A 23,158-nucleotide genomic window follows, 5' to 3' on the forward strand; every position below is an offset into this window, starting at 1 on the left:
TTTATAAGTGCATTACTTTCATATTCATTATGTCAATTATTGGAAAATTAGAGCTGTGTGCCTGAGCACACCTGGAGATGGTCTAAGCCGGTGGTTCTCAAAGTGTGGCCCCCAGACCAGCTGCATCAAAATGACCTGGAAACTCGTTAGAAATGCAAAATTTCTGGCCGCCTCCAAATGTACTCAATCAGAAACTCTGAGGGAGGGGCCGGCAATCTGCTTTGGAAGCCCTCCAGGTGATTCGCATGCACGCTCAAGTTTAAGAACCACTGGGCTAACCAAATTTCCCCTATGGCTTCTCCTCATTTGACAGATTAGAAAACTGAAACCCATGGTAATTTGGTCAAGGTCATTCATTCACTCATTCAATAAGTATGCAACACCATGCTAGGAATTAGGGATTCATTAATGAAAAAAAAAAAACGTGGGCCTGCCCCCACGGAATTCACTTTCTACAAACAAAAGACAGTGAGACAAAGAAGATAATCCCAGGTTGGAGTTCGTGCCACAAGAGAAACAAACATGGAGATAAGACTGAGATTAATTAGGGAAGAGCTACTTGGGATGAGGTGGTCAGGGAAGACTTCGTGGAGGAGGTGACACTTCAGCTGCAGCTAATGGATGAGCAGGAGCTAGCTAGCCAGGTGAACAAGCAGCCACAACTTGGGCAAAGGCCTTGGAGCGAGAAAACACTTGGCCTCTTCCAGAAACAGAAACACTGGTATGGCTGGAGCTTGGGGAGTGAGGAGGAGAGTGAGGCTATGTGGGTCCTCACATGCAATTCTTATAGGAGCCATGCTAAGATTCTCCACCTCCGCACACTTCTGCTGTCCACATTCATCCAGCCTCTTAGACCCTCCAGGAGCAGGGAGCTCATTCCCTCCCTGACACCAAAGGCAAGACACCTGGTCCAGCTCCAGACAGTTCTAACTGATCTTCCTTTATCCTGGGCCTGATTCAGATTCCTCTTTCCCTTTGGTAAAGAAATGATCAGCCTCACCCTCCCCAGAGCTCTTCCCTCTTTGTCCGGCTAACCATCCTCACATCTGGTACCAGCTGGCATGGCGGCGTGGTGCCGAGGCTGAGTTCTGGAATCAGGCTGCCTGTACTCAGCACGGCTCCGCCCGTGACCTCTGCACATGTACACTGGTCATACGATTAATAGGAATAACCCCTGCTGAGTGGGTCTATTGTGAGGTTTAGATGTCTTAAAACACATGAAGGAATGTAGCAGGCATTCAGTGAGGGTCCCCCACTATTGTAGCACCTCCTGGGCTGGCTTTCCATTCGCTGCACCACCCTGTTATCTCTCCCTAGATGGGCACCACTGGCCCCATGTGACCACAGCGACCAGAATTCCGTGGGACTATTCCCTCCCAGTCGGGCCATTTGCCTTCTGGAATAAAATCAGAGTCTGTATGGGAGAGAGAGAGGTTTGTCACTATATTTACCTGGGAAAAGCAGCCCTTTTTGTTAGGCCTCCCACCTGTGACATCAGCACACTTTGTATGTTTGCCCCTTGCCTTAGCAAAAAAATAGGATCCCTACCACCAACAGGAAAACTGATGTGTCTCTCTCGTCCAGTGGAGTGGCTTGTGGCAGACCATGGCTCTCATGGAGACCAGCAAGGAAAGCTGGGATTGAATACAAAACCCTCCTGTACAAAGGCACTGGAGAGCTGCTGAGGCAACCAGGACGTAAGGGGACAAAAATCTCAGAGAAGGGCAAGTGGCTGGAGGTGAGCTGACACTCTGCTGCCACGTGTCCCTGCAAGGAATTTGCTAATTCTGGATGTGAAGCCAGAGGCTGAGAATCTGGCAGAGGACCCAGGCCGGTGGCTGCCGCAAAGGAACAGAGGAACGAGCAGAGCTTCAGGCAGTCTCACAGGAATGGAGGGACAAAAATTAGGGATTTGCGGGCTAGGAGTCCTCTGAAAAGGTGGGGCAGGGAAGTTAGCGCAACATGCTCCCACTTTCCCCCGTTAACCATTTGTCAAGTTCTGAAACTACACAGGGCAGGAGGAGACTAAGAAGCTAACTGGGAAGGAAGCCTTTGAAAAACCAAGAGGAGTTTCCAGCCATCTTGGGAAGTGACAGCAATAAGAATTAAAGTCCAGGACCTGCCAGAAAGGAGTGGCCCTGGTGAACACCCCGGGCTCAGGGGAAGCACCTAGAGGGCTATGACCTTCCAGCAGGGGTTAGCCAAAAGCGGACAGACCTCAGTCCCGACAGGAGTACAGTGACCGGCTCATACTTTACCTGCCACAGAGGAAAGGGCCCATCCAGAGCTTCTTCACGTTTTTATGCATAACGTCTGGCATTGAATTAAAAATTCTAGACATGTCTAATGATAGAATAGACAGATAAATAGAACTAAATGACCAAAATCCAAAAGGAAAAAAAAAAAAGACTATAGAAATAGACCCTCGGCCGGGCGCGGTGGCTCACGCCTGTAATCCTAGCACTCTGGGAGGCCGAGGCGGGTGGATTGCTCAAGGTCAGGAGTTCGAGACCAGCCTGAGCGAGACCCCGTCTCTACTAAAAATAGAAAGACATTATATGGACAACTAAAAATCTATATAGAAAAAAATTAGCCGGGCATAGTGGCGCATGCCTGTAGTCCCAGCTACTCGGGAGGCTGAGGCAGTAGGATCGCTTAAGCCGAGGAGTCTGAGGTTGCTGTGAGCTAAGCTGACGCCACGGCACTCACTCTAGCCTGGGCAACAAAGTGAGACTCTGTCTCAACAAAAAAAAAAAAAAAAAAAAAAAAAAAAAAAAAAAAAAGAAATAGACCCTCAGGTAATCCAGACCCTGGAATTAGCAAAGAAGGACTTTTTAAATAGCTATGATAGGAATGTTCAAGAACACAGAAGAAAAGATGGAGGAAACAGATTAAAAGGTGGAGGATTCCACCAGAAAATTAGACTCTATTTTTTTTAAAAGAATTAAATGGAAATTCTAGAACTCAAAAATATAATAACTAAAATTAAGAAGTCAGTAGATGATTTTCAGGGCAGATTAGACACAGCAGAAGAGAAGATTAGTGAATTTGAAGACATGTCAATAGAAAATATTCAGACAGAAGCACAGAGGGGGAAAATGAGGAAAAGCCAGGAAAGATTGTAAAGTAACACATGAAAGTTCTAACATGTAAGTGGAGTTCCCCAAAGAGAACAAAACTATCTGTTAATAAAGGTTCATATGGGGACACACACCCCCTTTTGCCTCCTAGCCTTTCCCTTATCTTTGCTTACCTGTGATACAGCTCAGCAAGTGAAAAGCCACATTTGCTGTCCACATTCACCTGCAACCAAAAATGAGTTTTTCCCCCCCCCACTCAACTTTGTACTGAACTCCAGCCAATAATGAGTTTCAAAATTTTTGCTAAACTATAAAACTTGGAATTTCTCTGCTGGCAGAGTCATTCCTCCCTACCCCAAACCTGATGACCCCTTTCCACATGGCCCCCTCATCTTGCAGTTATGCAATTGACTTTTGAACCTAAGTACAGGACTTTAAATTTATCCCTAACCAATATTTTTTTTTTATTAGCATCAGCTCTTTGCAGAATTTTAAGATCTCTGTGAACCCAGCAGCCAATCCATCATCCACTCTCTCCCACCTATACATCTGGACAGAGTAGTAGATTTCCTCTGCCTCGTATCCAAAAGATGAAATAAATAAAAACCCTGGGAAGGAACTAGGAGATTGATGCCCTGTTTCACAAAAGGTGAGTGGACTGTCCAGGACAGCATTGGCAGGGCCAGTATTCTGCCACGTTCCTTTGGGTCACTCACTCCACGACTCCCATCTAACACTGCCAGCCACGGATTCTTCTCTACAGCGCGTTCTGCCTGTGGCTTGACATCTGCTGTTGACGAGGCTCAGAAGCAGAAGGCTTGTTGCTGGGAGGGCTGTGTTCCTAAGCAAGGCATCTGTCAGACAAAACATGTGTCTCCGGAGGATTCTCGGTCCTGCTCTGGCTCTCGGCTTCCACAGCCCTGAGAGGAAGGTGTTGGGCTACTGATGTGAACACACACTCACTGGGCATTTACCGTGGGCCACTGTGCTGAGCTCTTTACAAGTGGCATCTCGAGCCAACCTCTTCTCTCAGGTGGAAATTATTACCTCATCTTATGACAGAGGAAACTGAGGCTCAGAGAAGTGAAGGAACCGTGTGCTGCTGGTCACAGAGTTGGTGAGTTGTGTATGGAAAACTTGAGTCTCAGCCATCTGACTGCACGGCCCTCACGCATAAAGCCACCGGTTCACCCCGCCTGAACGGTCTCTGAAGCTCCTTCCAGCTCCACGTCATCTATTCTTTCTGCCACGTTTGTATCATCTGGCCCCTGACAGAGAAGTGACTGTACAAATGCCCAAAACCATTGTTCCCCCCACTCGGCTGCCATCTTGGCCCAGTCTCCAGCTCCTGCACAGAGTGGAGAGACGTTGGCCGTGTGCCAGGCCAACGATGCTCCAAATTACAGTTTGATCAATGTACTCTCGACCGCGTCAGGGGCCCGCAGTTTTCAATAGCTCCAACCCCTGACTTCACAGCACCTAGATCAGTTCCCTGAAGGAGCCAGTGGAGAAGGCGCTTTGTGGCTCATGCTCCTGACTCGCTAACCCAAAGCCAGCGTGACATGTAGCTGGGGAAAGCAGAAGAGGGGCCACCTTGGTCGAGTGACACAGCTCTGATGTCTAACTCCAATGGCCTGAGCTGCCATGGTCCCTCCGGACATCTGCCACTCATGATATTTTTTAAATGTGGGTTTTCTGTCTCTTCCTAATGAGAAATGCCAGAAGGTTAAAATTGCTTGGAATCCTCAACAGAGTTTTTGGCACTATGGTTTAAAAGACTTCTTTTCATGCTCTGGGTTACAGAACACTTCCAATGACCAATTTGCTCAGCTATTGTATTGAGACTGGATTTATTTTTCTGATGGGGAAATCCATCCCTGGGCTGTGTTAAGACAATCCCCACATTGGCCAGTGAAGGGTGGACATCGAGTCACCTGAAGAAAACAGAGTCAAGACACTATTTCAGCAACTTAAGCTGTGACATCCATGTTTAATATCTTTCCTCCTTTATATATATCAGCTATTCTGTTGAGTGTTGAAAAAATGGAATCTACATTTTGTCAGAATAATTTGGATTGTTAACTCTAAACTATATTCCTTAGGCAGAAATAAAGAATAACTGCAGCCTACTCCCCTTTCCCCATGCAGATTTATTTCATATTTCACTTTTTTTCACAATTCACAAAAGGATAAACCCCATCTTCCATTTTTTCCTGGGGATCTGGAATTGAAACTTCTGCTTGCAATTTCTCCCAGCTCTCTAGAAGCTTCTGAGGTCTATTTTTTTTCTAACAGAGGCTTTGTCTGTAGTGAATGAGCGCTAGCTACAAAGTCAGCTTGCCTAAAACAATGGAGTTCCTGAGATAATAGGGAACAAGGTGCTGGCTTAGCATGCTGGGCACTAACCCCCAACACGGCCATCTGCAGTGACCTTAACTGAGCTATTCCTGACGCCACCAAGGTCAGGGACAGGCTGGCCACCTATTCAGTCCTTCCACAGCCCCAGCAGGGGAGATCCAATGGGGGTACGGCATTCTCATATCTACACAGACCCATCCTCTCTTTGAGATTTCTCTGTGCTCCACCTACCCCAGCAATATAGTCAGGCTGCCAAAGGAATGAAGAGAAATGCAGAATCAAGACTATTGTTAGAATATTTCAGGCTCGTTGCCCCCACCCCACCCCCTCAAAAATAACCCTCTGCCTCAAGAACATGGGTCATTCAAGACAACCTGAAAACTACGTAGACAATGCAAGCCCATCTCGCTGCTTTCGGTGGGAGGCTGAGAGCAGCAGCGGTGTGGCCGCCCAGGTCACACACCCGGCAGGCACCCTGGATCCACGCCACATCCGATTAGGCACCGACTCCTGCTGCCTGACCTCGCAGCCCTACCTGCTCTCTCGTTCTCGCTCCTGTCTCTGGGCATCTCTAGTGCTCCCGGCTGACTGGTTACATTGGTCCCATTCTCCCTTGGACAGGGGTACCAGAAAGGAAACCCCTAACTTTTCCTCTTCTTCACAAGTAGCTCTCCCTTCAGCAGCCTGAGCCTTGTGTCCCGTGAGTCCATATTCCAGCCTCCCTGGTTGGTCACTGGTCCCAAACCCCCTTGCACTTTCCCAGCCCCAGGATTGTGCTTTTGCCTTCCCCTCCACCCCAGATGCCCCTCATCCACCTGGTGCGCCCTCACACCCCTCTCATCTGTATGGTCCCCCACCCCCTACCCCAACAGACAGGGCAGAGCAGATTCCCCTTACACAGGATGGCACTATGGTCTGAATATTTGTGTCCCTCTAAAATTCACATGTTGAAATCTAACCCCTGATGTGTTGGTATTTAGAGGTGGGGCCTCTGAGAGGTGACTAGGTCATGAGGGTGGAGTCCTCGCAAATGGGACTGGCGCCCTTACAGAAGAGTCTGAGCGAGCTTGTTCATCTTCTCTGCCATGTGAAGACACGTAGAAAGTGCTATCATGAGGAACGAGCCCTCACCAGGCACCAAATCAGCTGGTGCCTTGGTCTTGGACTTCCCAGCCTCCAGAACCATGCATAATATATATCTGTTGTTGAAAAGTTACCCAGCCTAAGATATTTTTTATAGCAGTCCAAACAGACTAAGATACATGGGCAAGAATGATCCAGAGAGCAATGATAATAAAAGGGGAAATCAACGTATTAAATGACATATATACTGGAAATGCACCTTGTGAGGGAATCTGTATGTGACCATACATGTTTGGAAATAATTTATGTGCTTTTAATTCATACAAGTAGGTTGTATTGATCAGCAAAATATAAACAAATCAAGGAAAAACAAGAGACAATAGTTTCTGCACTTTGACAAACATCCTGGACAGCAAGGTGCTTGTTGACATGAGGATATCAAACAGAAAGAGACTCATTTGGCCACTGCAGGGACCAGGATGGAGGTGTGAGTCTGTGCAGGAGGCAGTCCCTACGATGGCCTGGACAGGCCTGTGGGAGGGGCTCAGGAGGGTCACCTGCCTGTCACTCCTGCCCCAGGTGTGGCCACAAAGACCACGAGTACGCGTCGATCCTCAGTCCTCAGACGTGGCCAGTCAGCACCACTCGACACAGCGGACATGGAAACACCTTCTTCCTGTGCCTTCCAGGACTCCACGTTCTCCTGGTTGTCTTCCTCCTTCACGGCACCGCATCTCACACTTTTCCCACTGGTTGTTCCTCCCCTCCGTGACCTCCGAGTGTGAGAGTGCTCCAGGCTTGAGCCCGAGACAGCTCATTCCCACCTACGCTGTCCCCGGGGGTCCCTGCTGGTTCTTGGTGCTCGGTGCTGTCTACATGCCCACGAGTCCCACGCTGACATTCCCAGCGGGGGCTCAGCACAGCTCCACTTGCACGTCTAACAGGTGACCCTAATAACAGGCCCCAAACCAAACACCTGATCTCCTTTCACCCCAAACCCGCTCCTTCTCCAGTCACTGGCACCTCAAATTGGTGACGCCATTCTTACAGGTGCTCAGACCAAAACTGCTGGTGTCCGTCATCCTTACTCTTCACTTCCTCACAACCATGTCCAGTCACCAGAAATCCTGGAGCCTTCCCTCCAAAATCTATCCACTTCTCCCCACCTCCGCCCATCACTCTAAATCCACAGTGGCACCACCCCCTACATCATCCCAATAGCCCTCTCCTCTGCCCACCCCGGTCCCCACCAAAGTCTGTTCTCAACATGGCCACTGGGATCCTTCAAACGTGTACGTAAACCAGGCACGGTGGCTCACACCTATAATCCCGGCACACTAAGAGGCCGAGGCAGGAGGATAACTTGAGGCCAGGATAAGACCAGCCTTAGCAACATTATGAGAACCTGTCTTTACAAAAACTTTTTAAAAAGTAGCCAGGCCTGGTGATGTGCACCTGTAGTTCCAGCTACTTGGGGGGCTGAGGTAGGAGGATAACTTGAGCCCAGGAGTTTTGAGGTTGCAGTGAGCTATAATGACATGACGCCAGTGCATTCTAGCGTGGGCAACAGGGTGAGATTCCATCTCAAAAATTTTAAAAAAATAAGTAAAAAACATATGTTCACATCACTTTCCCTCTCAAGACCCTGACTTTGCACCTCAGAGAAGAAGCTGGAGTCCTTACTGTGGCCTACAAGGCCCTACATGGCCTCTCTCCCAGCTTTGTGGCTTCCTTGGGGACCTCTAACACACAAGGCAACTCCTACCCCAGGACCTTTGCTCGAGCTATTCCTTCTGCCTGGGATGCTCCTCCGTCAGATATCCATACAGCTTGATCGCTCACTTTCCTTATGTTGTTGCTCAAATGTCACCTTTTCAGGAAGTCCTTCCCAGACCCCCTATTTTTAAACCCCAATCCCATTTCTACAACACCATTCCCTATCCCCCATTCAGCTTTATTTTTTCTCTATACCACTTATCATTTACCATATTTGTTAAGATTTGTATGCGTACACACAACGTACACTAGAACGTAAGCTGCATGAGGACAGAAATCTTTGTTTTCGTCACTGCTGTATCTTGATGTCTAGAACAGTGCTTGGCACATAATAGATGTGAAATAAATATTTGTTGACTGGTCTGTGGTTCCACGTTGATCCACCTGCGTCACTTGCCATCTTGGCTGCATGAGAGGAAACCCTGGACCTCAGGGGATGGGGTGGCAAGTCAGAGTCCACCACAGTACCCACCACGGACGTCACAGTGCTGGAGTCACCTGTCAACCTTCCTGATGGACACAGAGCTCCCACAGGGAAGGGACTACATCTTTGACATCTCAGAATCCCCTGGCCTACCATGGGGCCAGAAAAAAATGTACACAAAGAGATGCTGTTGAATTAATGATGTTGTTGAATTAATGACACCCAGACAACTCAGGCCTAAGAGGAATCTGAATTAAATGAGATAATATGAAATGACAAATGTGGTTTGAAAGACTCCTTTTCATGCTCTGCCTACCTTTTAGAGTTTGCTCAGGCTCTTACGTCATGGTAGCATTTCACTGTGGGTAGAGTGAGTAGCACACTTAGGTTTGTCTGAGGGCAGGGATAACGGAATTCCTTCCCACACTCACACCTGCCCATGCCTCTGTCCACACGTGAGCTGTCTCTCTCCACCCTCGGTGGGGGAGGCATGGGATACACCATCATAAGCTTTGGTTCTAGTCTGACCTTCAGCTCTGTGACCCTCAGTTTCTTCATCTGAGGTTAATTCTCTTAGAATAAGAGAATAACTGGCAAGCGAATTTGAAGAAAATAATTCAAGAATGGCTTGTTAAGGGGGATTTGTGGTTTAAGAACATGCAGAAAGCAAGAATCACCAGGGCCCACTGTGGGTTCACAGAGAAAAAACCCTTTCAGATAAATCTTGTTTCCTTCTTTGGTAGGATTGTGAGACTCGCAGAAATGAGGAAGGTCAAAGGTTTATGAATTCAGCAGGGCATCTGAAACGTTCAATGGGGTTGACATATGGGTTTGGTATAATATAAGGACCGTTGGGTTGTGTGCAGGGACCACTGGATGGCTTGGGGACTGGCTGGATACCATTATTCAGAGGCTGCAGTTCAATGATCTCAGAGATAGGTTCCGAATTCAGGACTTCAAGCCTCTATCTTTAGCAAAGTCCTGGTGAACATTTTTATTACTGGCTTGAATGAAAATAAAGAGGGCGTGTTCACTGCATTTGTGGAGAGGCTGGGGACAAAGATATGACAAGGTCAGAATCAGCACCCAGGTCAATCTCACTCACAGACTAGAAGCAGAGGCCTGAATCTAGCACTATGAAATGGGAAGGGTAACATGTTACCTATGGCTCCCAAGAACTACCTGCCCAGGTATAGAATGGGGGAAGTACGGCATAGCAGCAGAAGACTTGAAAAGGTATGGGGGTGGGGGGGCTGCTGACATGAGTCAATGGTGTGACGTTGCTATGCCAACCACTCCACTCCAACTTTGCCCTCCTACAAAGAGCTAACTTTGTCTTGGGTAATAGTAGATAACTGTATCCACAAGTGCGAGGTGAACATCTCACTGTGTTTAGTGCTGGTCTGATGGTTTTAGGGACCACATTTTAAAAGGGATGTGGAATGAACAATCCAAAAATAAAATTAAGAAAACAATTCCATTTATAATAGCATCGCATGAATAAAATATTTAGGAATAAATTTAATAAAAGAGGTAAGAACTTATGCTCTGAAAATTACAAAACATTGTTGAAAGAAATTAAAGAAGACCGAAGTGAGCAGGAAGATATTCCATATTTATGGATGAGAAGATTTACAATACTGTTAAAATGGCAGTACTCCCCAAATTGATCTACAATTTCAACACGATCCCTATATTAATATGGAAATGCAAGGGACCCAGAATAAACAAAACAATCTTGAAAAAGAAGAAGGAAGTTGGAGGACCAGAAATAAACCCTCACATTTTTAGTCAACTGGTTGTTTTGTTGTTGTTGTTGTTGTTGTTATTTTGTTTTGAGACAGGGTCTTGCTCTGTCACCCAGACTAGAGTGCAGTGCTGTGATCATAGCTCCAACTTCCAGGCTCAAGAGGTCCTCCTGCCTCAGCCTGCCAAGCAGTTGGGACTACAGGTGCATGCCACCATACCCAGCTAATCTTTTAAAAAAAATTTTTTTTTTTGGAGATGGGGTCTTGCTATGTTGCCCAGGCTGGTCTCAAATTCCTGGCCTCAGGCAATCTTCCCACCAAAGTGCTGGGATTTCAGGTATGAGCCACCACACCCGGCCTCAATTGATTTTTGACAAGGATATTAAGATAATTTAGTGGGGAAAGAATAGTCTTTTCAATAAACAGTGCTGGTACGACTGGATGCTATGCAAAATAATGAAGTTGGGCCCCTACATCACACTTTATAAAAAATGAATTAAAAATGAACAAAAATCCTAAATGTAAGAGCTAAAATCATAAAAGTCTTCTTAGAAGAAATAAAAGGGGAGAACATAGGTATAAATCTTTGAAACTTTATCTTAGGCAATGGTTGCTTAGTTATGATACCAAAAGTACAAGCAATAACAAGAAAAAGACAAACTGGACTTAATCAAAATTTAAAACTTCTGTGCTTCAAAAACATCATCAAGAAAGTGAAAAGACAACACAAAGAATAATGCTGAAAACATAATATTTGAAAATAATGCATCTGAGAAGGGAGTTGTATTTAGAATATATAAAGAACTCTTACAAATCAATAACAAAAAGACATTACCCAACTTAAAAATGGACAAGGGATCTGAATAGACATTTCTCCAAATGTCCAGTGAGTACCTGAAAAGATAGACATAAGGTATCAGTGAAATGCAATCAAAACACAATGAGGTATCACTTCACACCCACGAGAGTAACTATAATCAACCTGGCAGATGATAAAAAGCACTGGCAAGGATGTGGAGAAATAAGAACCCTCATACACTGTTGGTGGGAACATAAAATGGTGCAGTCACCGTGGGAAACAGTCTGGTGGTTCCTCAAAAGGTTAAACAGGCTCACACTTCTAATCCTAGCACTCTGGGAGGCCAAGGCAGGAGGACTGCTTGAGGCCAGGAGTTCGAGACCAGCCTGAGCTAGAGTGAGACCTCCGTCTCTACAAAAAAAAAAAAAAGAAAAAGAAAAATTAGCCAGTCATGAGGGTGCGCACCAGTAGTCCCAGCTACTTGGGAGGCTGAGGCAGGAGGATCACTTGAGCCCAGGAGTTTGAGGTTGCAGTGAGCTATGATCATGCCACTGCACTCTAGCCAGGGTGACAGAGCGAGAATGTCTCAAAAAAAAAAAAAAAAAAAAAGGGTTAAACAGAGTTACCATATGATCTAGCAATTCCACTCCTTGGTATATACCCAAGAGAAGTGAAAAAATATGTCCAGACAAAAATTTGTATGTGAATGTTCATCTCAGCATTATTCATAACAGCCAAAAAATGGAAACAACTCAAACATCCATCAACTGACTAATGGACAAACAAAACCTGATCAATCCATATAATGGAATATTATTCAGCAATAAAAAGAAGTGAAGTACTGACACATGCTACAACATGAATGAATCTTGCACTACAGGAAGAAGTACTTACGGAAGAACGCATCCCCTGTGATTCCATTTATATAAAATGTCCAGAGTAGGGAAATCTATAGTGACTGAAAATCATCAGTAGCTTCCCAAGGCTGAGGTGTTGTGGGGAAATGACTGGCAATGGGTGTGAGGGTTTCTTTTGGGGGTGACGAAAATGTTCTAAAACTGATGGCAGTGATGATTGCACAACTCTGCGATTTACTAAAAATCACTGAATTGTACACTTTAAACAAGTGAATTGTATGATATGTGAAGTATAGTTCAATAAAATTGTTATAAAAGAAGGGGTGTGAACAAACTGGATCTCAGGATGAAAACAGGCTGTGAAATCACATCCTAGGAAGAAAAGAGGAAGAAACTGGGAATGAAACAGAGAGACTCCCGGGTAGAAGCCATCTTCAGATACGTGAAGGGCCATCACGTGGACAGGGAATCAGATGCTGTGTGCAACCCCACAGGACTGCACACCCCCACCCCAAATGTCCAGCAACTCCCACGCATGCTCCCCAACTCAGCTTGACTGTCACCGCCCAGGGAAGCCTCGCTCCGCCCTCGTCTCCGCTGCCCACGCTCGCAGCACTGTCTTTCCTGCCTTCATCGCACCTCCACCTGCCGTGACATGTGTATTTGATCACTGGAGGACAGTCCGAGAGCCTCACTAGCTTACCAGATCCATCAAGGGACCCAGTGGCTTTCACTATTGTCTCCCCAGAACTTATCACCGTGCCCGGCAGAAAGGAGGTGCTCAGTCAGTGTTTGCTGGATGAATGCATGAGTGAAACACAAGGGCCAGAAACTCCAAGCAGAGCCTCTGAGGAAGAACCTCCTGAGAGTCCCAGCTGTCTACAGACACCACCTGCCCGCCTGGGATCTGCTCGAGCACACGGAGGACGGAGGTGTCGCGGAGCCGAATAAAGCACCAAAGGGAGGCGCAAAGGGGATTGTTTCCCCTTCTGTTTTAAAATCTCACAAAGTTCATGTATACTGGAAAAAATCCTAAAGCAGATAAGAAAAGTAATCAAATCAAATCACCTGTAACCTCTTCCCCACGTGACAGCCATGGTTAACACAGCACGGGCTTCAGGACTTCGGCTGTGCACGTCCCCCATGTGGACAAGCGATACTTTAATTAATGGGTTCTCGTGTGAGTCTGTACATCTCACAACCCGTAATCACAGCTCACGTTTACTGGATGCTTAATTTGTGCCAGGCACTGTGCTAAGCACTTCACGTGCGCTCAATTCTCCTAAGACCCAACGAGGCAGATACTTCTTATCCACACTGCATGTTACAGACGGGGAACTGCAGTGTAGAGAAACCACATAACTTGCTCAAGATCATAGACTAGTGAGTGGCAGAGCCAGATTTAGATCCCAGCAATCCGACTCCAGAACCAGCAGGCTCCCACAGACGTGTGCCGAATGAACCACTGAAGGAAAGGATGGCGTGTGCTCAGCTGCCTGCACTAGGGAGAGCGCGCTCCTCCGTACCAGCTGGCCGGCTGTTGTCTTACGAACGCTCTAAATCTCACGTCACTCATATCTTCATGGGTCACCATATCCTAAGGCTAAAAATAGGGACATTTTAACATAAGAAATGCATAAAGCGCATGTCTTTGGCTCTAATTTCCCCCAACTATTGGGAAGTCTTCCTCAGGGGAGCCTCAAACACCTACTTGGACAAGACTTTCCAGGTGTCTCCCGCGTCCAGGCTTCAGTCACTCACAGAGCCATTGGCAGGGCCGCCGCTGGGCCACTGCTGGCCACTTGCCTCCTGTACTCGCCGAAGCCCATCGAGCCCTGCAACCGCTGATGCTGCCACACCCACTTTGAAGGTGCCGGTGCCACCTCTCCTGCAGGTACAGGTGCTGCGAGTGCTGGTGCCACTGCCACCACGTGAGTGTCACCAACACTGCCAACACCGGGCTCACCGCGGCCACCGCTGCTGCCATGTCGCTGGAGCCACTGCCTCGTGCAACATCGCAGAGGACCAGCACAGGTGGCACGGAGCAGTGAAGAGCTTTGTGTGTCATCTGATGAAGTCCTACTCAGTTTGCAGGCAGAGGAGGGGACAGGCTGGGCAATAAGACATTGTCAAGTGCTCAAAATTATCCCTCTCCTCCAAGTAAAGCTTCACTCTGGGCTATCTTGGGATTTCCAAGAGATATGACACGGTCCCTTGGGCAAAGAGATTTCTGGAAAGCCCCACCATACTCCCGGGACACTCTAAATCCTCCACCGGGGCCAGTGGAAGCCAAGCTGGGACCTGCTTCCCGCCCTGCCTTCCCCTGCTGCGTACCTGGCACCCGTCTGTCTTTGTTCTGCTACTAGGCACCTTGGGGACACGTCATGGCCCATCTTTTAAAATTCAACAAGACCTCATGGTACGTACTTGTGAACTAACCCTACCCTTGACTTTGCCCTAGTTTCCCTTCAGTCTTGTTTCTCAAATGTACCCTTCTTACCATTTTATTATATGTCTGTCTGAAAGTCTCCTTCTGGAATAAGACAGGAGGTTATAAAAGTGAAAGGAAATAAAATGACAAGCTGGAACAGGAACTTATGGATATACATTTTAAAAAGAAAACTCCACTTTCAAACTTGGTGTGTTTCATCAGGGATTTTTTTCTGTAGACATCAAATAAGCGGAAAATCTTCACCAAATGACTTGGAAAAGACTCTCTCAAGCAGCTTCACTGCATGTGAATTACAGAATGACCGTTCCCCTCCTAGCCCTCGGCAGACAGACACAAAGAACACCGCAAGGCAGGGCTGATCCTCAGCAAGGCTGGCGTCCAGGTTCCTCGACCCTTCCTGCCTCGCCGGCTCCTTCAGCCCAGACTCCTCTCTTAAGGAGCACCCAGCCTCTTGTGCTACCCTGGGGGGGCCGAGACAGACGAAGCCACGTTAAGCTTTAAAACTTAAAGCCTGTGCTTCACAGTTAGGGGCAGGGGGTGTTGCATAACCCCAAAGGCAGGACCACTGACATAATTTGCTGGGCCCAGAGTGAAATGAAAATGCAGGACCCCTCAGTCAAGGTATTAAGAATTTCAAGATGGTGACAGCAAAGCATTAAACCATGCACAGGGCCTTGTGTGACTGCACAGGTCACACATCCAAGCCAACCCTGCACCAAGGACACACAAAGGCACTCTCTAGAAAATCTTTTCTATATATAACCATGAACTCCAATTTTTATGGAAGAACACTAAATATTTGCAGATATTTAAAAAACAAAACAGAAAATATCAAAAACATTCCACTCCTGCAGAAGCACCAGTTGACTCAGCTCTGCAATTTGTACTACTATGGTGCAAAAGTGTGAGAAACAACATCGTGATTTTTACCATGTTTCCATCCAAGCCTCCACACCCTGTCAGAGCTCTGCATCATAAGAGAGAAGTTTGAATGGCAGATAAGACTGTATGTGCCACAGCAAAGCAGAAAGGGGTAAGGTCACATAAGGGGTTCTCAAAGGGTGGGTAGGATTTGGCAAGGCCGAGAGGAAGGGGCCCAGGAAGGGGAGCACAGGAGCAGAGAGAGGAGCAGGGGGCATCGGGACAGGGGGTGGGCTCACTCAGCGCCACTGAATGACTTTGGAAAAATAGAGAAGAACCCAACAGCGTTTAAAGTTCTAGATTCTGATTTTAAAACAGGGATTTTATGCGCATACAGGGTAAAATAAATGTGACCCACTCAACGTCAAATAGGCACTTGTACATAAATGACACAGGAACTTCTCCCTCTACAAGCAACAGCGTGAGAATACAATCCAAAGGGTAAACACGAGGGTTGGCTGTCCTGGAATTGGCCATTACTGAACCTTCACCCAACTTCCAGATCTCACGGCTGCCTCTGAGCTCCAGCAAGGCCTTGTGGGTTTGTGCGAGGGCTGTCCTCAGTGCCGGGGCGTGAGTGAGGCCCCGCCTGAGCATCCTGCGCAGCACAGCGCAGGAGGGCGCTGCGGGCACCCCCGGCAGAGTAGGAAACCCGTGTTCACCACCATTGACGAGCTCAGGCTCAAGGGACTGAATGGGGAGGAATAATGTTCGACAAACAAGGACTGTCTCTACACCTGAGATGACGCAGGGGGGAAAGTTCAAGAACACTCTTCTAGCCAGGCATCCTCCTCCTCGAATGAGCTTTCTGACTTAAACGTACCATGACACGCCATGGCAGAACTTGGAGAGCTTAGAGCTCTGTCTTTAGGAACATGTAGGCCAAGGTGCATGCCGTCTCACCCACACTACAAGGCAACTAGATTTGATGCAGAATTCAAAAAGGTCAATCCAACTTGGGAGGCGTCAGGAGAAGCTTTGCAGAGGAGGTGTTAGGGAGTTGAGACTCTGTCCTAGTAGCAGGCATTTGTCAGAAGAACAAAAGGGGAAAAAGACACTCATTCCAGGATAAGAGTCTGTTCAAAGGCCCTGAGGCATGAAACATCCTAGCAGGTCCAGAGAACTGCTAGCAGATCAGCACAACCAGAGTAAGGTTCAAGGTCAAAAAGAAGCCAGAGCCAGATCTGGAAGGGCCACCAGAAAGCCCTAAACAAGGGAATAACAAAATCAGATTTGTCTTTTAAAGGGTTTACGTAATATCTGACTGAATAATTTCACCTCTGCAGGGTCACCATTGTACTGATCAGTTATGACAAATACCACTGGAGTGTACTAATGCCACAAAACAGAGGACTTGTAATTCACATGTTCTTTCCTCTGTTCATAAGTTTTCAAAAGGTTTGTGTTTTCCCGTGCTGGTTGAGTTGCTGAGGAAAGTTTCCTTTACCACTAATCTATTCTAGAATGATTTTTAAATACTCATCTTCCTGACCACAAGGAGAGTGTTAAGTGGCCGCTTTTTAGCACTCAGAAGAGACACAGGACAATCGTACCCCCTCAAAGCACGCAGGAGGCACCTGAAGCTTTGCAGGTCAGGTCTCGGAGGCAGAGGCGGGTGGGGAGGCAGAGCCCAGACGGGTTAGAAAGGGAATTGGAGAAGAAATGAGGTCCCAGAATAAAACCATCATGAGGAAACAACAGGCAACAGGAGCAGCAAGAAAGATAAAGGTCACCAAAGAAGAGGAAAAACAATGCGTAATGGGGCTGAAAGGGACAGAGAAAAAGCAGATAGGGCAAAAATGCAAAGTAGATTATTTAAGGGAAGTTAGTGACAGAAGAGATCCCTGGGATGGAAGTTTGAGACAGTCCACTAAACTGCTTGAATACGTCTAGATCAATTTTTTCCCTCATCATTCACGAGGTCAGCCTATTAGTCAATTCTATCAAATCTCTTTGGTCAGATACGTCCTGGGAACCTTCCATGCCGCTCACTGAAGATTCAGAGCTGAATCAGTCTCTAGTCTCTGACTTCACTCAGTAGCTCACCTGCTACCAGGCTGGAAAATGACTTGACACCACAGAACAGCACACGGTCTCCAACCAGGAAGGACTCACGACAGCAGGGAGAGAAGTCACCACTATTGAACACCTGTTCTGTGCCAGGTATTGTCCTAGCTGTGCTTATATATGCGGTCTCATTTAATCTTCGTAACGCTCCTTTGATAAAATCAACGGGCACGAACAATCTATTTTTCTGGCCCCAATTTTCCCTGTCCCATATTAGAGAAAACAGAGGCAGCAGGTGGGAAAGAGGTCATCAGACTAGGACGGAAAGGTGTAAAACCGAAGTTTCATTTTAGACACCCCCTCATTTCCACAACTAACCTTTGGATCTGGTCTTGGATTTTCATAAAACAAACATTACTTTTCTTAGTTCACTTTTTCCCTTCAGTATAACACAACATTGCCCCCAAATGCCCATGCATTAATCCTTGCATTCCTTGTCTAACAGACCTGCTAGCACGCTCTGTCTGTGCACGTGTGCTCGTGCGTGTCCGAGCTCTGGCGTGTTCAATTCAGGCACAACTAGGGAGTACCGTCATCCCCACAGGAGCTGCCAGTTGGTCAAATCCAAATTCAGGACACAGATGTCCTACCATGGCCATGGGACTGCCTCTTTGTGTGGCAGTTGCCACAGTCTAGAGGTGCTAAGCACTAGTGGTATTTTGCCTGTTTTAAGTTGTCAAAACCAAAACAAAACAAAAACCAAGATAACCATATCAATCCATAATGTGGGACTTCAACTTAGCGTGTACTTTATGGTCAACTGAGAAATTCAAAGAGCATTATAGAATAGTTAAAGCAAGCACGAAAAATAGCCAGATTTCTATCAATCACTCTTTGTTTCTCGGATAATAATTTTCTGCCTGAAAAATCAAATCAAACAATAAATTACTTATTGAGCACCTAGTATATGACAAGTATTATGTATCCCATAGAACATTATAGGATTTCTTTTCATTGTCATCTTTTCTTCTTTAAAATATTTAAAGCGTTGATCGGGATGCTTTAGCTGTTTTCTCTTTAAGCAATTTTATTATTATGAATGTCTTCAGAAGTTTAACACTTTGATGGCTACTCAGAGTTTTCTGGGGTTTTTTGTTTTGTTTTCTTCCTACTATTGTTTTTTTCACCTAAAGCATTCCCTTTCCTCCTCTCTGATTTTTAGGGAGAAAAAAAAAATCTAGCATCTGGGGTCCAAGACCACTTGAAATGTCTGGGCTTGGGATTGCTAATGACCTCCCAGAGATAACCCAAATTGCTGATTTAGCAAAGCTCATTCTTGACCTTGACACAAGACAGGACAGGCAAAGGGGAAGGACTTGGAGGGAGCAGAGAAAGAAAAAGGATCACAGAAGCGCTCAGATCTCGCCAAGCCCCTCCTCCATTCAGCAAACACCTGGCTGAGTTGGAAACCATGACCAGCCCAACCTTCCTATTGGCACCAATTGAAGCTGTCAGCTCTAGGCTTGTCACCAGTTGCACTGGGAGGCCCCCGGGCAGCCACAAGAGCCCTAATTAGGCAGAAATGACACTTCTACAACTGACCTGCCAGGACCTTTGGCAAACCATTTAACATCATTAGTTAACATTTTTTAAAAGTGTGAATGTAAATGAACAGCCAGTGGCTTTCAATGGAGTTTGTCGGTGGCATCCCCCCCTCCCTTTCTCACTCTTTCTCTTTTTACATGAATAGTCCGCTTGTTTTCTCCAGAATTGGAGGGAGGAGCTGAGGAAGGAGGAGGAAGAGGACTAGTCCTCTGAGAGGAGAGATATGGTAACGCAAAAACAAGCTCAGAAGAGCGAGAGACCATCTCTTCCTGCCTTTGTATGTGCCTGAACAGAGACAATCTCCCAGGGCCACCAGAGCAGGGCAGGAAACAGCGTGAGCCCGGGGCGCGGGCTACACTGAGGCTAGGTCCCGCTCCATGATCTATCCTTGTGAGCATGACTGGCACGATTTCAGGCTTTGGGCAGGTGGGAAACGATTTTGTTTCCTGACTTGAGGGTACCTCTGAAATACTCTTTCTCTCAAACCTCTCACCCCTTGTTGGCATTCTGAACAAGCAGATGTCACAGCAGCAGTTCGGCAAATATCTTATGTGCACAGAAGTTTAAGTGTCCCAGCTTTAAACATATCTAGTCCATCTCCAAAGGAATGAAGTTCTAGGGGTAATTATTTCAGATGCCAGGTTGATACTTACACACATCAGTTCATTTCCTACCTGAAGCGGTTATTTCCCACTTTGAATCACACTTCATTTTGTTCTTTGCTTTACACCCACAGAATCCGTACACGCCAACACTCTCCATCTGTAGGAGGGGGGAAAAGAGTTTTACTGTGAAAATGTAGCTGTCTGTGTCCACATCGCTTAAGTGCTTAAGTTGCACACTCCCGTGCATACTCGTGCTTGTTGACAGTGTGAAGAGACATTGCCGGGTAGAAAGGGAGGAAAGGGTTAGGTGGGCACTGGGGAGCTGGGTCCCTGGCAGGCCTTTGCACTTACCACCTACTTGTTGTGTGGCCTTGGGCAAGGTGCTTAGCCCTGAGTCTCAAATGTTTTCATCTGCAAGACAGAGATAATGCCTTACTATGTCGGTTCAAGTGAGAAAAAAATAGATGGAAATATCATGAAAACTGGAAAGTGTCATGTAAACATAAGGAGTCATGGACAGGAAAGAGCTGCCAAAATTGAGGAACAGGGTCAGGTTCTCTCTGTCATGTATCGTAGAGAGATGACATTGAGAGTTTGCCCTCGTTTCCCAAGGCAAGTTCGACAAAGCCACGACACCGCCAGCACATCCCAGGTCCCTCCCTGTCCTCCCTCTCTGCTCCTGTTTATTCTCAAAAGTGCTGTAAATATCGCAAAGACAAGTGCATGGGTGCAAAACCAATTCCTGAAATTCGCAGTTACATTAGCTATCTAGTCTCTCCACTGGATCCTAAACAGTGCGAGGGGGGAACACGTCTTGTCCATCTCTGGAGTTCTGGAAGCCCTGTGAGCAGCAGTGAGTACACAGTAGATGCACAATAAATGTTTACTGAGCTGAAATGCAAGGATTCAGCTTTCAGACGTGTGCTTAAAGCAATCAGAATGTGAGCTTTACAGAGGCAGCACTGATCCTAAATTTGGAAAGCATTACTTGTCCCTGAATGAAAGATGAGTAAAATCAAGCAGGCGCCCTGCGGTGGGGAATGCCTGCAACCAGGCACAGAGAGAGGCAAAAGACAACAATCTTAGTTTGGGGCAGAAAGAGAGTAATACTCTCTGAAAATACTGGGAAATGTCCTTAATGACAGTAAATGGGAACAGGGAAAACTGCTCATCATGATGGAGCATTTAGTGCTTTTAAGCTAAATACCTCAGCATATTAAGCAAATAGAGAAAAGCCAGCTAGAAGATGTCAGCAAGTTGAACGGAACAGTGCTCAGAAAGCCGATAGGAGGTGTGTGTTTTTGACCCCCTTCCCTGTCACATGCCTGGGCCCAGCTCGTTGTTTAGTGTGGCCTCTCCTCTCCAGCTGTGGAGCTTATTGAAAAGCTCTTGCTCCCCGCCTGGTTTTGGCACATTTTCTGCAGGTGCCTCCTACTGTGGCCACAATGGGCTGCTAGGGAGGTTTAGACCTGTCAACAGCTACGGGGAGGGGGTGGCGATGGCGGAGGGAGCACAGTCATTGTCTTAAAGGGCCAGTGACATTGTGTGCTGCCAAGGAGCCTGCAGCACTGGCACCTGCTAATGAGATGAACCCTTTCTCCCACTCTCTTTCTCTCTTTAATGATTTAACTTGATTGCTTTGGTTCCTTTCTGGAAGGGGAATTGCTCCATTGATCATATAAAGTAATTGCCTGTAAAACATTGCTCTGCAACAACTACTACTTCCCGGCTGAAAATGTCACTGCAATTGAAAAGCTCTTAGCCCCGTTCAAGAATGAGGTTGCTAAAGAGAACAGTCTTTGCATACATCCCCAAGTACTTGTGTGTTCCTGGACTTACAAGTTTTTGGTGTGACTGGTGAATTTTTAGGACAGAGACTTTCTTTCCTGTGGTATGTATGGTATGATTTTTGTGTCAGATTGTAGAAAACAAACCAAACATGTTTAAAAAAAAAAAAAAAAACTCCCTGAACCCTAAGATTAGACATAAAAAAAAAAAATTATTTTCTTAGTCACCCATGCAATTCTTTTCTCAGAAGCCATGAATTTAGAAGGACACCCACATAGGTTCGGTGTGATTTAGGAGAGAGTCTCGTTTCTCTTCAAAGAAGAAGACAATATCTTTGTCTAGGAGGTAGCTGGGTTTTGGAAAGAGGAATTAATGCTTTAATTGTTTGGCATTTGCTGATTTTTCAGACCTGTCACTTGGCGGCGGCAGTGACACACTGTGGGAACGGGGACCACACACTCACGGAGTTTTCATAAATAGCTTTATTAAATAGTCACCGCTACACCAATGTGAGGGAGTAATTCACCTGGGGAAAAAAACCACTTTGTCGTAGGCATGAACCTGCCAATGAAATAAAAAGCTGTTAGGGATGGTTTCATTTTCCTGACAGGTGAAGGCCTAAGTTTGTATCTAAATATGAGAGAGGCTTTTTCAATTTCATTTGTGGGAAGCACCTCTAGCAACATGCCGTACCGCAGCGCTGCCAAGCTGGGAACAGAGCTCAGGCGGAGCACCTTTCATCAGGGTGCGCCCTGGATATTTTTTTCTAGCTCACGAAGTGAGGGCAGTACAGGTGGCTATTAATGCACTTTTTCAAAAAGGCCAAAACACCTGCCTACTTACTAACATAGAGAATAAACAGAAGTAGAAAAAAAGACCATTGACGATTATAAGTCTGAAAAATCCATGGGTCATGGTACAAGTTCCATAACTGTACATAGGCACAGCATTTTTTTCTTGGAATTTAGAGATTTGGGACTTCAGATTTTAAAATCTTTTAATACTATCAGAATATACATGATATTCAGTCAGGACACTTACCCATAGGACATATAATAAAAGGGATTTTTCCTTTACCAACCTATGTAGTGAAGAGAACACAAAAAAAGAAGTTCTTTGAATGTAATCCCATTAAAAAAACTGATTCCTGGATATGAAGAATTATGTTGACAACCATTTAACCAGCAACTTAAATGTTTTTCTATCTGCTTATATTGGAAACTCTTTTTGTCTATAAAGTGAGACATATAATCAGATAATTAATATAGAACTAAATAAAATATGGAATTAAATAACTCTAAAAGTTTTACCTGGCTCTGAGGCCCTTATCTAAAAAACAGATTCATATACCATCATGGGAAACAGACAAGTGAGCGGTAAATACAAGCACACGGCGATTTCTAACAGCTTTGCCTACTGGAGAGGCCGTCAAGACAGAGCAAAGTGGGTTGAGTTAAGCCCCCGCAGCCACGAATAGGAGAGCCTGGACTATAGTGGCTAGAAAGAGAAACCCCATTCGTAATGAAGGGCCAGGAAGCCAGGGTTCTGGGGGAGGGCCTGGGAGGTGGCATTCTGTGTGGCAGGGAGCCGGGAGGTGGCTCGCCTGCTGCAGGTCCTCAGGCCGAGTGTCCTCTTCATGAACTCCCAGAGTGAGA

General features: G+C 46.3%; 1 protein-coding gene across 1 annotated transcript in view; it reads right to left on the reverse strand.

Annotated features, from left to right (window-relative positions):
- HSPA12A (heat shock protein family A (Hsp70) member 12A) overlaps window positions 1-19,926 on the reverse strand; it is a 128,285-nt gene extending 108,359 nt beyond the window's left edge. Inside the window, exon 1 of the mRNA XM_069460011.1 lies at window positions 19,785-19,926. Coding sequence (XP_069316112.1) covers window positions 19,785-19,872 — 88 coding nt within the window. The 5' untranslated portion in view covers window positions 19,873-19,926. The remainder of the gene's footprint in view (window positions 1-19,784) is intronic.
- Between the last annotated feature and the right edge of the window lie 3,232 nt (window positions 19,927-23,158).

Source organism: Eulemur rufifrons, chromosome 28 (assembly GCF_041146395.1).
Source record: "Eulemur rufifrons isolate Redbay chromosome 28, OSU_ERuf_1, whole genome shotgun sequence".
Lineage (NCBI taxonomy): Eukaryota > Metazoa > Chordata > Mammalia > Primates > Lemuridae > Eulemur > Eulemur rufifrons.